This window comes from Hemibagrus wyckioides, linkage group LG09 (genome assembly GCF_019097595.1).
Source record: "Hemibagrus wyckioides isolate EC202008001 linkage group LG09, SWU_Hwy_1.0, whole genome shotgun sequence".
In the NCBI taxonomy this organism is placed as follows: domain Eukaryota; kingdom Metazoa; phylum Chordata; class Actinopteri; order Siluriformes; family Bagridae; genus Hemibagrus; species Hemibagrus wyckioides.
In genome coordinates, this window is record NC_080718.1 from 17,208,684 (window position 1) to 17,222,188 (window position 13,505).

At 38.8% G+C, this 13,505-nt stretch overlaps 3 protein-coding genes across 3 annotated transcripts; 2 read left to right on the forward strand and 1 right to left on the reverse strand.

Annotated features, from left to right (window-relative positions):
• Positions 1 to 754: 754 nt before the first annotated feature.
• Positions 755 to 3,318, forward strand: clec14a (C-type lectin domain containing 14A). The gene has a single exon (XM_058399384.1). The coding sequence runs from the start codon at positions 830 to 832 to the stop codon at positions 2,018 to 2,020; it is 1,191 nt and encodes a 396-aa protein (XP_058255367.1). The 5' UTR covers positions 755 to 829; the 3' UTR covers positions 2,021 to 3,318.
• Positions 2,179 to 4,723, reverse strand: sstr1a (somatostatin receptor 1a). The gene has a single exon (XM_058399385.1). It carries the CDS (start codon positions 4,465 to 4,467, stop codon positions 3,373 to 3,375), a length of 1,095 nt encoding a protein of 364 aa, XP_058255368.1. The 5' UTR covers positions 4,468 to 4,723; the 3' UTR covers positions 2,179 to 3,372.
• Positions 4,724 to 7,681: 2,958 nt separating this feature from the next.
• Positions 7,682 to 13,285, forward strand: LOC131359483 (C-type lectin domain family 14 member A-like). The gene is made up of 2 exons (XM_058399383.1): positions 7,682 to 8,957; positions 13,098 to 13,285. The coding sequence occupies exon 1, from the start codon at positions 7,763 to 7,765 to the stop codon at positions 8,951 to 8,953; it is 1,191 nt and encodes a 396-aa protein (XP_058255366.1). The 5' UTR covers positions 7,682 to 7,762; the 3' UTR covers positions 8,954 to 8,957; positions 13,098 to 13,285.
• Positions 13,286 to 13,505: the final 220 nt, after the last annotated feature.

Sequence of the window (13,505 nt, forward strand, 5' to 3'; positions counted from 1 at the left end):
TTCCTGTGCCTTGTAACTTTATTTCCTTTCTACACTAGTCCTCCCACCCCCACCCTACACTCCCAAATGAAATGCACAGCATCCAGCATTTCAAATGTGACTTCACTTCCTGCCTTTCATGGCCATTTCCTCCAGGAAGCATCTGGAACTGGCTCAACAAAGAAGATCATCAGTAATATAGAATAGTGCAGCTGCTGTTAGAAATATAACACAGCTTTTTGTCTCAAGAGATGCATTTTACAAACCTTCTGAAGTCAATCAACACTCATTTGAAGCTGTTGAGGTTATGTTTGTAATGTAATGTGAACCTTACTGCTACTGTGGACAAAATTCCCCGGTGTAATGAATGTTTTGTTTTCAGTGCATCCTGTTACAGATATGATTGAGGACAGAGCTTGCTACAGGCTCATGTCTAACAGTCTGACCATACTTGCTCATTTAGATTTCTTCAACCCTTCTTAAAGAAAATCTGCTGTAAAGTCAGGTGTTTTGAGTGTTGTGTTCAGTGTTGAACTCGTGGCTTATCTGACTCTTGGCAGTGCTCACTAGCTTTTCCTTGCTGTTCTCTCACTATTTAGATTTCATTATTCATCATTCTCATTTAGGAGTGTATCTATGGGAGCAAGCTACCGTTGCTATTGTTTTGCTTACCACCACCGCCCAAAAGGGAAGTGGAGAGCTGTATCAAGACTTAGCAGATTTCCTGATAATGTTGTCTTGGGAGGACCTCATAGGGTGGCTAAGAAAATAGGTGGTGGTTTAATAAGTCAGTGAGAGCTGGGGCACTGTTAGAGTCACTGCTGATCGACACAAGGCAGACGAGCGAAACATGGACTACCAGATTGGATTGTGTTTTGTCAACGTTCTGATTGCTGCCTTCAGCATACCTGTTTCTACTCGGTTCTACTCTGTTGACTTGGACAGCCATTCATTTAATGATGCTCAGGAATTATGTGCACGTGATGGCTCTCTGACTAACATGCTCACCGAAGAAGAAACTGAAAACATTCTGAAGGTTATTGAGAACAAAAGATACACAAACTTTACTTCATTCTGGATTGGACTGCAAAAAGATAGGGCACAGTGTGTTCAGAAAAATCTTCCACTTCGGGGTTTCTACTGGACTGTAGATAACAGCGCTAAATCTGATCTTATGATGAATAAATGGATAGAAGATCCAACTGGTACTTGTACAACTGCACTTTGTGGACTACTCTCTGTGGAGTACAGCGACTCTAAAATTGTGAAGTGGGGATTAAAATCAACAGGCTGCACCAAGAAATTTCCCTTTATTTGCAAACATGAAGGATTGAGTGAGAACATAGCATGTTCTTCTAAACCAAATATAATGGGGACTCATGAAACCTCAGAAAAAAACAATGATCCATATACACTTTGGGTTTCTTGCACAGGCGAATTCACACTGACCTGTTCAAAGAATACTCGTGAATGGAAGCTGGTAGGTGGAACTAAGACAGACATACAAGGACTTTGTCTTGAATGCAAAACTGGTTACAAAAAAGATAAAGATGGAAATTGTGTGGATATAGATGAATGTAAGCAATTGAAAAATTGTTCATTCAGTTGTTTTAATACAGAAGGCTCATATAGTTGCATGTGCACTGATGAAATGGACAATTTTCACAATGAAGACTCAGAAATATGCAAAAAACAAAAGCAAGCGAAAACATCTATTTCCATGTCACCCACTAATGCCACTAAGAAAGTCCAGGATGAACCAACCCCTTCTTCCATGGACAAGACATCTCCTACTTCATCTCCATCAGATGTTCACAGTACCATTGGAAGTCATCTTCATATTGAGGACAGCTCTGGAAACTTTATCATCCCTTTAATTATAGCTTTGCTGATTTTTGTGGTGCTGGTCGTGATTATTGTGGCCATTGTGAAATACTGCCTCATGAGAAGTGCCAGGAAACGGGCAAAGGAAAGGGCAGCAGCCATGAAAGAATCAGTTGCGCTGAATGGATCTGACTCTATGGAAAAAGTGAATGAATAAGCAGCTAATCAGCTAATGTATTGACTGCAGGCTAATTTAAGTACAGACATGTCTTTTGTATCCACACAGATTTTCTCTGAATTTCTATCTACATCCCCAAAAAAATAGTAGATTAATTGACTAGTTTTAATAGCCCTTTTTTAATGAGTGCATAAGTATGTTTGAATGAGTGTATGAGTATGTGTGTGTGTGTGTGTGTGTGTGTGTCCCTGCCTTGCAACCAATATTCCCAGGATTGGCTCAGAATCTACTACCACCCTGACCAGGATAAAAAGGCTACATAAGAGAAGGAAGGAATGAACAAACCTGAAATATCATGAAAGAACTCATTGCTCTGACTGGCAATATTTGATAGGCACTGAAGTTGTATATATTCAATTCTGTTTAATTCTTGCTTTTATTTTTCTTTTTTACTGGAAATCATGCTTTTTAGTATTGTTTCAGACAGATATACAATCTAGAAATGTTTAATGAGATGTGTAGTTTGTGAGAGAGGAATTTGAGTTGAGATAAGTTTTGAAATGAACGTGTTTGGATGAACTATAAAGAGATTTAATTTTTTATGGCTGAAGTTTTGTACCTATCATGACCGTCACCAAAAAATGTTGCCTTTTAACATTTAAGAAACATTTAAGTTAAGAAATGAATGCACTGGTATTTAAACACAATAGGTGTATGCTATAAATAAGCCGAGTGACAAAGAACCGCAAGTTATTAAAGGACAAATTAATTTTGCTGCATTCGTTTTCTTTAATGCACAGTAGGAAATAAAGACAAAACTAAACAGAACATGGGGATTCAGGGGCTAGGATCACTCCAGTTTTCTGCATTAAAGATGTAGTTGTCAGAAACTACCCCGAATGTCATATTAAATATTCATCTTTATTTAGATTGTTTTGGTGGCTTTTATTGATAGTGACAACAGAGCCTCTGAAACTTTGAATAGCCTCCAAATTAGTGGTTTTGAGAAAATGTTGGTCTGCTTCTCCTAAACAACTGCAACTTATGATTATCCAGATTATATGATTATTTTAGTTTCAGGGTTTTTTTGAGAGTCGCTTGTTTGAAACATCAGACTGAAATCGACATCAGATAATAGTCTAATGCAATTACAAGGCTTCAGTGTCATCATTGATATAGCTACATAAGCCTCATTTATCCCATTTGATAAAACAGACAGAGCCAAAAATGTTAATGGCTGATTCCTGCACACACAAACACAATATAAACAGACAAACACATAAATAAATAAATAAATAAATAAATAAATAAATAAATAAATAAATAAATAAATAAATGATCATGGCAACGACATATTTTGTGTGTTATCTGTTCAAGTCTGTTCAAGCTCACTACAGTGTTGTAGTTCTGGACGTGCACGTGCCGTTCCTGTACGCACTGTCCGACTCCATATTGTCCGGCTGAAACTCGTCCACACTGTACCCGCGACTTTTCAGTGCCGTGGCATAGTAGTCGATGGGCTCCTCAGCGGCGCTGTCCACCCACCGGAGGCATAAAATCCTTTGGAAGGAGCGTTTAAAATTGTCCGACAGAAAACCGTAGAGGATGGGATTAGCGCAACTGTTGGCATAGCCCAAAATCACGGCCAGCTGACTGAATGTGGCGTTGTGGCGCTCCTCGAACACGTTCACGAGCTGCACGACGTGAAATGGCATCCAGCAAATCACGAACACCGTGACCACCATCATCACCATGAGCGTGATCTTCCTCTCGGACTTCTTGCGCTGTTGCCAGCCCGCTTTCAGTGCCACTACTCTAAGCTTCGCTATGATCAGGACGTAACACATGCAGATGGCAAGCACCGGGAAGAGGAAGCCCATGAGAAAGGCGTAAATCACGAACACTGCCATCCACCGACGCTGCGGCTCGGGCATCTGCATGTTACACGCGACCGAGCCGTCCGAGTTTGGTGTGGAAGTGGAAAAGATGATGATGGGCAAAATGACCAAGATCGAGAACATCCACACGCCCAAGTTGACCATCTTGGCGATTGTAGGTCTCCTATAACGGGCCGCTTTGATGGGGTGCACTACGGCGATATATCGGTCGATACTTAGGACAGTTAAGCAGTAGATACTGGTAAACATATTGACAGCGTCCACACTTAAAACCAAACGGCACAAGAACGAGCCGAACGGCCAGTGGCGAAGCAGCGAAGATGTGACCAAGAAGGGCACGCTGAGCATCAGCAGCTCGTCCGCAATCGCCAAGTTCAAGATGTAAATGTTTGTAGCAGTTTTCATCTTGGCATACCTGAATATGACATAAATGACCATGGAGTTGCCACAGAGTCCGACCAGGCACACGACAGAGTAGATGAAGGAGATGAGGATCGCGCTGCCGTGAGCTTCACCGTGCGTTTCGTTGCCGGATGAATTGAAGAACAAGTCATCTTCCAGGTCCGGGAATGTGCTGTTGGCCAGCATACTGATATTGAATATAGTCTCCAGATCCGGATGAGAGAGCAGTGTGTGTGTGTGTGTGTGTATGTGTGTGTGTGTGTGTGAGAGAGAGAGAGAGAGAGACCTTAGCGGATCTCCGGTCGTGTTGTTTTTAAGTGCAGGAGGCGCATCTTCTCTGCTGTCCGTTCTCGCCGCAGCGCGCGCGCCAGCACCGTCGCCGTGCAGGGTTCCGCTCCCCTCGCGCCCAGTCTCAGGCTCCCGACGTCACACGCTGCAAAATGACGTTTGCTTTGGAAAACGACTCTTTTAAAACGACACGTAACTTCAGACGTCACACAATGGCAACTTTTCCACCTGCTTTCTATAATTAATGTAATCGTAAATAGCAGCGCATCATACACCGCGGCGCATCCAGAGCAAATAACTAGTGGATTTAAAAGTAATGCGTTAATCATCCTTAAGCTCTGTTACACTCTTATACTGTATTCAGCTGTCTTTTGGCATTGTAATATACACTGTCTATATACACTTCTGCATTTATATAACCCAAAGAATCATATTCTTTCTGTAAATAAGTCTCCTGTTATATGAGGGAATTGTGCCTCTGCAAAAAAAAAAAAAAACAACAACATCTAACAAACAGCATTCAGAAACGTTTCCTTTATTTCAATTTAAAAATAAATTGTAAGGTATTTCCTTGTGTGATAGCCAGAGTTTTATTTGAAACTCAAGTTATATTGGAAATACATGCTCATTTCTGGCACCATCTAGTGTTGGTGTACATATCAGTGGAGGGCAAAGGTGTTTTGTGGCTCTCAGATGCTCGGGAAACAGATGGATGAATGTTAAGTAGGCTTTGAAAGTGCAATTTTATCTGGGTTGTTTTTAACAGCAGTATACACATGCTGCCCTAATATACAGTATGTTAAACTTATTCTGATTGGAAATGTTTGTGCTGGTACACCATGTCTTTAAGGTTGTATTAGAAAAACTCAAGTGTCCTGCACAGAGCTCTGACCTCAACTCCACTGAACATTTTTGGGATGAACTATGATGCTAACTGCGCACCAGTCCTCCTTAACAAACATCAGTGCTTGAACTTAACAATACTCTTGTGGCTGAGTGGACAGGTCCCCACAGCTATTTTAAAAGACTGCAAAATTTAATAGAAAACCTTTCAATAAAGTGGCTAAGATAGGCTGAATCCAGAATGAGATGTTGAACAACACATATAGGTGCATATGGGTGTGATGGTGAAGTGTCCACAAACATTTGAGTATACAATTAAGAATAAACTGAAATTGCAGAGAGTCACATTGAATCTGTACAAGCGTGGTTGAGGATGTTACGTTGTCTTCTGAATCATCCTGAATTCCTTGAGGACCACACACAAAAGAATCATCAGGTTAAAGATCAAGAACTAAAAAGAGTGATATTTGGATGAAATACAAACCTTCTCATCCTCAGAGAGTGGGTATAATCTAGATATGGTGTACTGTATTACTACTGTTGTTCAAACTGGAACATTTTACTTAATATCCTTGTTTTGTTATTCTCTCTTGAGATGTTAATGATTTAAAATACATCACTGCTGTTAAATGTCCTCTTTCTTTAAATGGAGAGAGAGAGAGAGCTCTAGTGCAAAATACCATGCTTATCAATTCAAGGAGAAGGACAAGAAGGATAATTTAAAGCCCATTTGCCTTCCACATTTCCATAAATTACCATCACTCTGTCAGTACACATACAAACGCGACTTGCTGAGAGTCTTTAATTCAGGAATGGTTGAGTACAGTATATATAGGGAAGTGAGGTATCAAGGAAAATCTTTATGTTAATGTCCCTCCAATGAATTGTCTTTTATGATCAAAGCAATATATTGTGAATTTTAAAATGGTGGGCTGTGGAATGAGTATATGGAGAGCAGAACTGCTCACTATAGAACCACCTGTTCACTGACATTCCCAGGTTTGATCTCTAATCAGGCAAACTGCATAAGCTTATAAAGAAAATTCTTTAAAATCAATTAGTTTAAAGCAGATATTATGTTTAAAAAATGCTGTAGAAATCTAGCATTATGTTTACACTGTAACCATAGCAACCATCTGCCTCTTGTTTCGCAACAAAAGAATAAGGGATGTCTTGGCTATATGAGCTAAGAAGTGTTTTTATTTTCTTTATAGTATTGTGTCCTCTAAACAAGGAACAACCTTAGAATTTTTCTGTGTCCAAAAATAAAAACACCCACAAGTCCATCTCTCCAACAATATATTTAAAAAGTGGTAGAGGATGAGCAAACAGGGCAAAACATTTGTGTTCTTTGTTCAGTGGTCTGTAATATGGCACAGCTTCTGTCACTTACCTTGTGTAAAATCCTTTCTTGCTGATTTGTACTACTTGAGGGAGTGGTACAGGTCAGCGCTGTTGAAGGAGACAAGAGCTGATTGTGGGTTGAGTCAGAAATTTCATACTAATCACTGGGGTCCAGTTCAATAGCCTGTACTAGCAAGCCTGATAGCAGTTATTTTTTGTTACTTTATATTTTTTGAAGTCAAATCAACATAAAAATTGCAGGTTCACACAGATTTTGCCTTGATAGGCAACTGACTGTGATAGGGGATAAAAGGCCAAGAGAAATGGCTCACTAATAGTCTGCCATTAGCTGGTTTGTGTGAAGTCGGTCTGAATGAAGACTGTATTGCAAAATAAAGCTATAGAGATAAACAGATGCCAAGTATACAAACACACCCATCCGCAGAAATTAGATTGCGCTAAGTGCTTGTGATGGACTGGCATCCCATCCAGCGTGTATTACTGCCTCACAACCAGACTCTAAATTGAGCACAGATCTGACTAGGATTAAGTCGTTTTTGAAAGTCATTAATTAAATGAATGAAATGAATAAATGAATGAACAAATTTAAAAAATGCATGCTTGCTTTATTAAAATTAGAAATTACAAGTTTACTGAGAAGTTTGAGAATGCAAGTCAAATACTATCAAATACTTTCACTTACACATTCAAATACTTACACAAGTCCACCTACAACTAATGAACGTGTGTTACTGCTTTAAGAACAACCATATACACATACTGGAATCTATGGGAGCAAGTGACCATTACTATTATTTTGCTTAACACCACCACCATCCAAAAGTGTAGTGGAGAGCTGTATCAACACTTGGCAAATTTCCTGATAATGTTGTCTTGGGAGGACCTCATAGGGTGGCTAAGAAAATAGGTGGTGGTTTAATAAGTCAGTGAGAGCTGGGGCACTGTTAGAGTCACTGCTGATCGACACAAGGCAGACGAGCGAAACATGGACTACCAGATTGGATTGTGTTTTGTCAACGTTCTGATTGCTGCCTTCAGCATACCTGTTTCTACTCGGTTCTACTCTGTTGACTTGGACAGCCATTCATTTGATGATGCTCAGGAATTATGTGCGCGTGATGGCTCTCTGACTAACATGCTCACCGAAGAAGAAACTGAAAACATTCTGAAGGTTATTGAGAACAAAAGATACACAAACTTTACTTCATTCTGGATTGGACTGCAAAAAGATAGGGCACAGTGTGTTCAGAAAAATCTTCCACTTCGGGGTTTCTACTGGACTGTAGATAACAGCGCTAAATCTGATCTTATGATGAATAAATGGATAGAAGATCCAACTGGTACTTGTACAACTGCACTTTGTGGACTACTCTCTGTGGAGTACAGCGACTCTAAAATTGTGAAGTGGGGATTAAAATCAACGGGCTGCACCAAGAAATTTCCCTTTATTTGCAAACATGAAGGATTGAGTGAGAACATAGCATGTTCTTCTAAACCAAATATAATGGGGACTCATGAAACCTCAGAAAAAAACAACGATCCATATACACTTTGGGTTTCTTGCACAGACGAATTCACACTGACCTGTTCAAAGAATACTCGTGAATGGAAGCTGGTAGGTGGAACTAAGACAGACATACAAGGACTTTGTCTTGGATGCAAAACTGGTTACAAAAAAGATAAAGATGGAAATTGTGTGGATATAGATGAATGTAAGCAATTGAAAAATTGTTCATTCAATTGTTTTAATACAGAAGGCTCATATAGTTGCATGTGCACTGATGAAATGGACAATTTTCACAATGAAGACTCAGAAATATGCAAAAAACAAAAGCAAGCGAAAACATCTATTTCCATGTCACCCACTAATGCCACTAAGAAAGTCCAGGATGAACCAACCCCTTCTTCCATGGACAAGACATCTCCTACTTCATCTCCATCAGATGTTCACAGTACCATTGGAAGTCATCTTCATATTGAGGACAGCTCTGGAAACTTTATCATCCCTTTAATTATAGCTTTGCTGATTTTTGTGGTGCTGGTCGTGATTATTGTGGCCATTGTGAAATACTGCCTCATGAGAAGTGCCAGGAAACGGGCAAAGGAAAGGGCAGCAGCCATGAAAGAATCAGTTGCTCTGAGTGGAACTGACTCTATGGAAAACGTGAACGAATAAGCAGGTAATCAGCTAATGTATTGACTGCAGGCTAATTTAAGTACAGACATGTCTTTTGTATCCACAGGGAATTTCTATCTACATCCCAAAAAATAGTAAATGAATTGACTAGTTTTAATAGCCCTTTTTTAATGAGACAGGAGTCAGAGCTGGAGGTAGCAGAGCTGAAGATGTTGAGGTAGGAGTGACACGGTTGGACAGAATTAGGAAGGAGTACATCAGAGGGACAGCTTATGTTGGACGTTTGGGGGACAAAGTTAGGGAGGCCAGATTAAGATGGTTTGGACATGTTCAGAGGCAGGAGAGTGAGTATATTGGTAGGAGAATGTTGGACATGGAGCTGCCAGGAAGGAGACAAAGAGGAAGGCCAAAGAGGAGGTATATGGATGTAATAAATGGGGATATGAAGCTAGTGGGTCCAAGTGTTGAGGAGGCAGAAGATAGGGATAGGTGGAGAGAGATGATTCGCTGTGGCGACCCCTGAAGGAAAAGGAGAAGAAGAAATGAAAATTATAACATCATATATTACACATCAAACTACAGCTTAGTGAATGGATAATATTCAGTAAGTGCTTTATCCTGGTCAAGGTCATGGAGGATACAGAGGATACCAACCTTGATAGCACTGGGTGGAAGGCTGGAAAATTCACTCCAGTTGGTATGCCACTCCTTGGCAAGGCACCATTCACATGCACATTCCTACACTCATTAATACTTAAGGCCAGTCTAGCTTATAAGGTCATCCTATTTGCATGTATTTGGACAGTGTTAAAGAAACCAGAAAACTCTGAGGAAATCCATGCTAGCACAGAGAGAACCTCCAGACAGACAGTAACCACAGCTAAAGACCCTGGGCTTGTGAGGCAGCAATGACTGTTTCTCTGAGCTGCTGTGGATAACAGTCTGTGTGCACTAATGGATAATAGACAGTGATGGATAATGAAAACCACAAATATATGAAATACTGTAATATGCTTTAAACTATGTGCTCTCTGCCACCTTGCTTGTGTGTATTTTTCAAAAGGTTTACTTTTCTTCTCAGGCTTTACGTACAGATAACCAGACCCCTAGCTCAGACTGCTTGTACACCTTATCTGCATATTATATATTTTAACAAAGACCTGTGTCATGTTACACAATTCTCAAGCAGTGTGAACAGTGACATGCTAAACTGCAATTACAACTGAAAATGAATAAAAGCAATTGAAAGTGATGTGATCAGTTTAATTAGAACTGTAAATGAATAGTCAGTGCAATACTCCAATGTGCGCAGCCAAATCATCCTGAATGACTCTCAGGCTGCTCTAGTTGCTGTTATCTCCTCATAACTGACACATTTTTCATTTGCAGAATTGCTGCTGAAGGCATATATTGAGGCCCATTAAATGAGATAAGGATATTGACATGTAAGTTTTGCAATAACAGGGCAGGATTTTAATTTGAAATTTTCAAGCTCATATCAATGTGCCAAGGTCATTAAATGTGAATTACAGAATGTAGCTTTTGTTATAAAGCTGACAATTCACATACTTTTATTAAAGTGATTTATTTGTGAAATCAGACCTGAAAATTGCAAGCTCTAGAGTAGTTAAGGTTGAAAGACTAGGGAGAAAATGTCTCTTGGCCTTTTGTTGTCCTCAGCATTCATACAGTATATGAAAAATTACTTGTCCCACACAGACATACAGCAGGAAGAGGCAGTGTTAGGCGTCCCTATCCTTAACCTTCAAAATGCTGAATAATATTATTTCTGTGTACTCTGTGCCAAGTCATGGCCTTATGTGCTAAACACTGGCTTTGAAAAAAAGATTTTTAAAACCTATTTTGCACTATGTTGCTTTCACTCCCAGTTCTATTGATCTGAACATGCAGGGATGCTGTCAGACAGAATAATATGTTTGTATTCTCTCTGCTCTTTCAATACTGAGCAATGAAAATGCTCTTTCAATACTGAGCAATGAAATCAGGCAGACCAAACAATTCCTACTTGCCAGACTATTGAGAAATGCATCCTAATAGGCATCATGCATGTGGTTCATATTGAATTGTGCTGTTTGTCATTCTGATAGCAGGCTGATTAAAGCTTCTCTATATCCATGGTGGAATGCTTGTGCCTTTCAAATGGTGATCAGTTGCTGATGCTGAATGGATAGTGAATGCTCTGACGGCCGTACACTGAGAATAGTTTATGTTCTGATTAGAATAACAAAATGCAGAGTTTACAAAGAACATCACTATTAATCAAGTGTCATTCAAACAATTTGCATGCAGCATTCTAGCCCTTAGGCTCTGTAAGCCATGTTACTGCACTCCTGGGAATGGGTTTTAAGGCTACAGGAAGCAATGTAAATGAACATACTTTTTCAAAAAGAGAATAGAAATCACATTTAAGTTGCTTGAAATGATTCCTAACTGTCACAGTCACATCTTACATCCTGAAACTGTCGCTTCTCATGGGAACATCTGAATCTCTTAAGTGTTTATCAAGGCCAGTTTAATGCATGTCTAAACATCATTGTGTGTTTCCGTCTCACAGTTCCAGGGTCCTGGTTTAGACCCTAAGCTTATGTTTTGTATATTCTTTTTCTCTGGGTTTGCTGGTTTACTCCATCTTCTTAAATACATGTCTGTAGATGGACTGTCTACAGTACACCTCCTCAGGTGTGCATATATTGTGGGAATATGTGTGTGAATGGTTTACTGCAATGGAGTGCAATCTTGTCTATGTATAAGATTGTATTGTGTATTCCTGCTTTGCAGTCAGTGTTTCTAAAATAGGCTCAAATCACAACCCTGCCTCAAAATTGTTGTAAATTACAGCTAATGGTCATTAAGTTGCACTTGCACAAAAGCATGATTTATTATCACATCTCTTTCTGACAGGGATGATGTACTATAAATCATTGGGAACCACAAAAAATGGAAAGGAAATGAATTGTGAGTGAGGAAGACAAGGCTTGTAAGTTCAACAACAATGAAAATTTGCAGGTTGTGGTATGCTTACAGGGAAAAAATTAAAGAAAAAAATCTGCCACTGAAGTGAGTCTGTGACTATTTCTTATTATTATAATTCTTGGAAACACAACATAAGAAGGTGCAAAAAGTATATGCCATTGATTTGTTATGGACAAATCCTCCACCAATCCCTAATTACCCCTAATCAAAAAAGAAGCCATCATATTTGCAGCAAAGTATTAAAATGCAACTAATGTTTATGTAACTTTCTGATATCTGAAAATCCGATCTAAACAGTCATGATGAAATCATCTCTGTGATGATTTGTGACTCTTATATATTATATATATAATCTTAATAATTATAATATAATAATAATCTTTAATAATAATAATAATAATAATAATAATAATATAATAATAATTATTATTATAATAATAATAATAATAATAATAATAATAATAATAATAATAATAATAATAATAATAATTAATAATATATCTTATATCTTATATATTATATATTATATTTTATTGTATGCTTCAATTAAACATAACATTTTATGATACACTATATGGCCAAAAGAATGAGTATTCTTGACCATCACACACATATATGTGAATCAAACTGTTGCCACAAAGTCTGAAGCACATGATTGTCTAATATGTCTTTGTATTCTCTAGCATTAAGATTTCCCTTCATTGGAATTAAAGGGCCCACACCTGCTCCTACATAACAGTGTCACTGTGTACAAAATGAGGTTCATTTGAAGTCATGGCTTGCCAAGGTGGGTATGGAAGAACTCAAATCAGAGCCCCAGACCTTCTCACTAGACATCAGTACATGATCTCTCTAATGCTCTTGTGACTGAATGGGCATAAATTTCCACAGCCACAATCCAAAATCTAGCATAAAGCCTTCCCAGAAGAGTGGGGGTTATTATAACATGGAGATAGGATGTTCAACATGCACATATGGGTGTGATGGTCAGGTTTCCACAAACTTTTGACCTTTTAGTGTAGAAAACAATCTTCCAATATATACAACATTACACTTATGTTCTGTTTTTATATTGTTTTATATAGTCTGTTTTTCTATTCGTATCACATTGCATGGATATCATTCACTTTGCACAGATCACAGATATTCCCTAAACGTTTTGTACCATCATCTGCGTTTTTCCTGACAGGATAAGGATGGGAGTGGAGGGCCGAGTATTGGAGGCTGCCATCAGGAAGCCAATGGCTTTGGCAACGTTCTGCAGGAAATACTGGATGGCTGCCTGCTGGAACAGAGACAAGCCCAGAACTGCATTCTGGACAGAACAGCATCCAGAATGGAATAAATATTGGCAAGGTCCTCCAGCAATGTATAGTAGCAACTCGTTCATCAACCACATCATTAAGGTTTATGCAAAGTAAGAAAAGAACCATATAAAAAATCCCAGACATTCATACATACCTATGTAATTAAAGTTGTAATAAAATTACAACTACATCAGGTTAATATTTCTCTTGTGTGATTTGCTTTATTTTCCTTCCATAATGAAATTGCAATTAGGACTAGACACTTTTCTCTCGTAACATCTAAAAAAGAT

Bases quoted from the DNA above. Each gene is read 5' to 3' on its own strand.
- clec14a (XM_058399384.1), top strand. From the start codon at position 830: ATGGACTACCAGATTGGATTGTGTTTTGTCAACGTTCTGATTGCTGCC.
- sstr1a (XM_058399385.1), bottom strand. From the start codon at position 4,467: ATGCTGGCCAACAGCACATTCCCGGACCTGGAAGATGACTTGTTCTTC.
- LOC131359483 (XM_058399383.1), top strand. From the start codon at position 7,763: ATGGACTACCAGATTGGATTGTGTTTTGTCAACGTTCTGATTGCTGCC.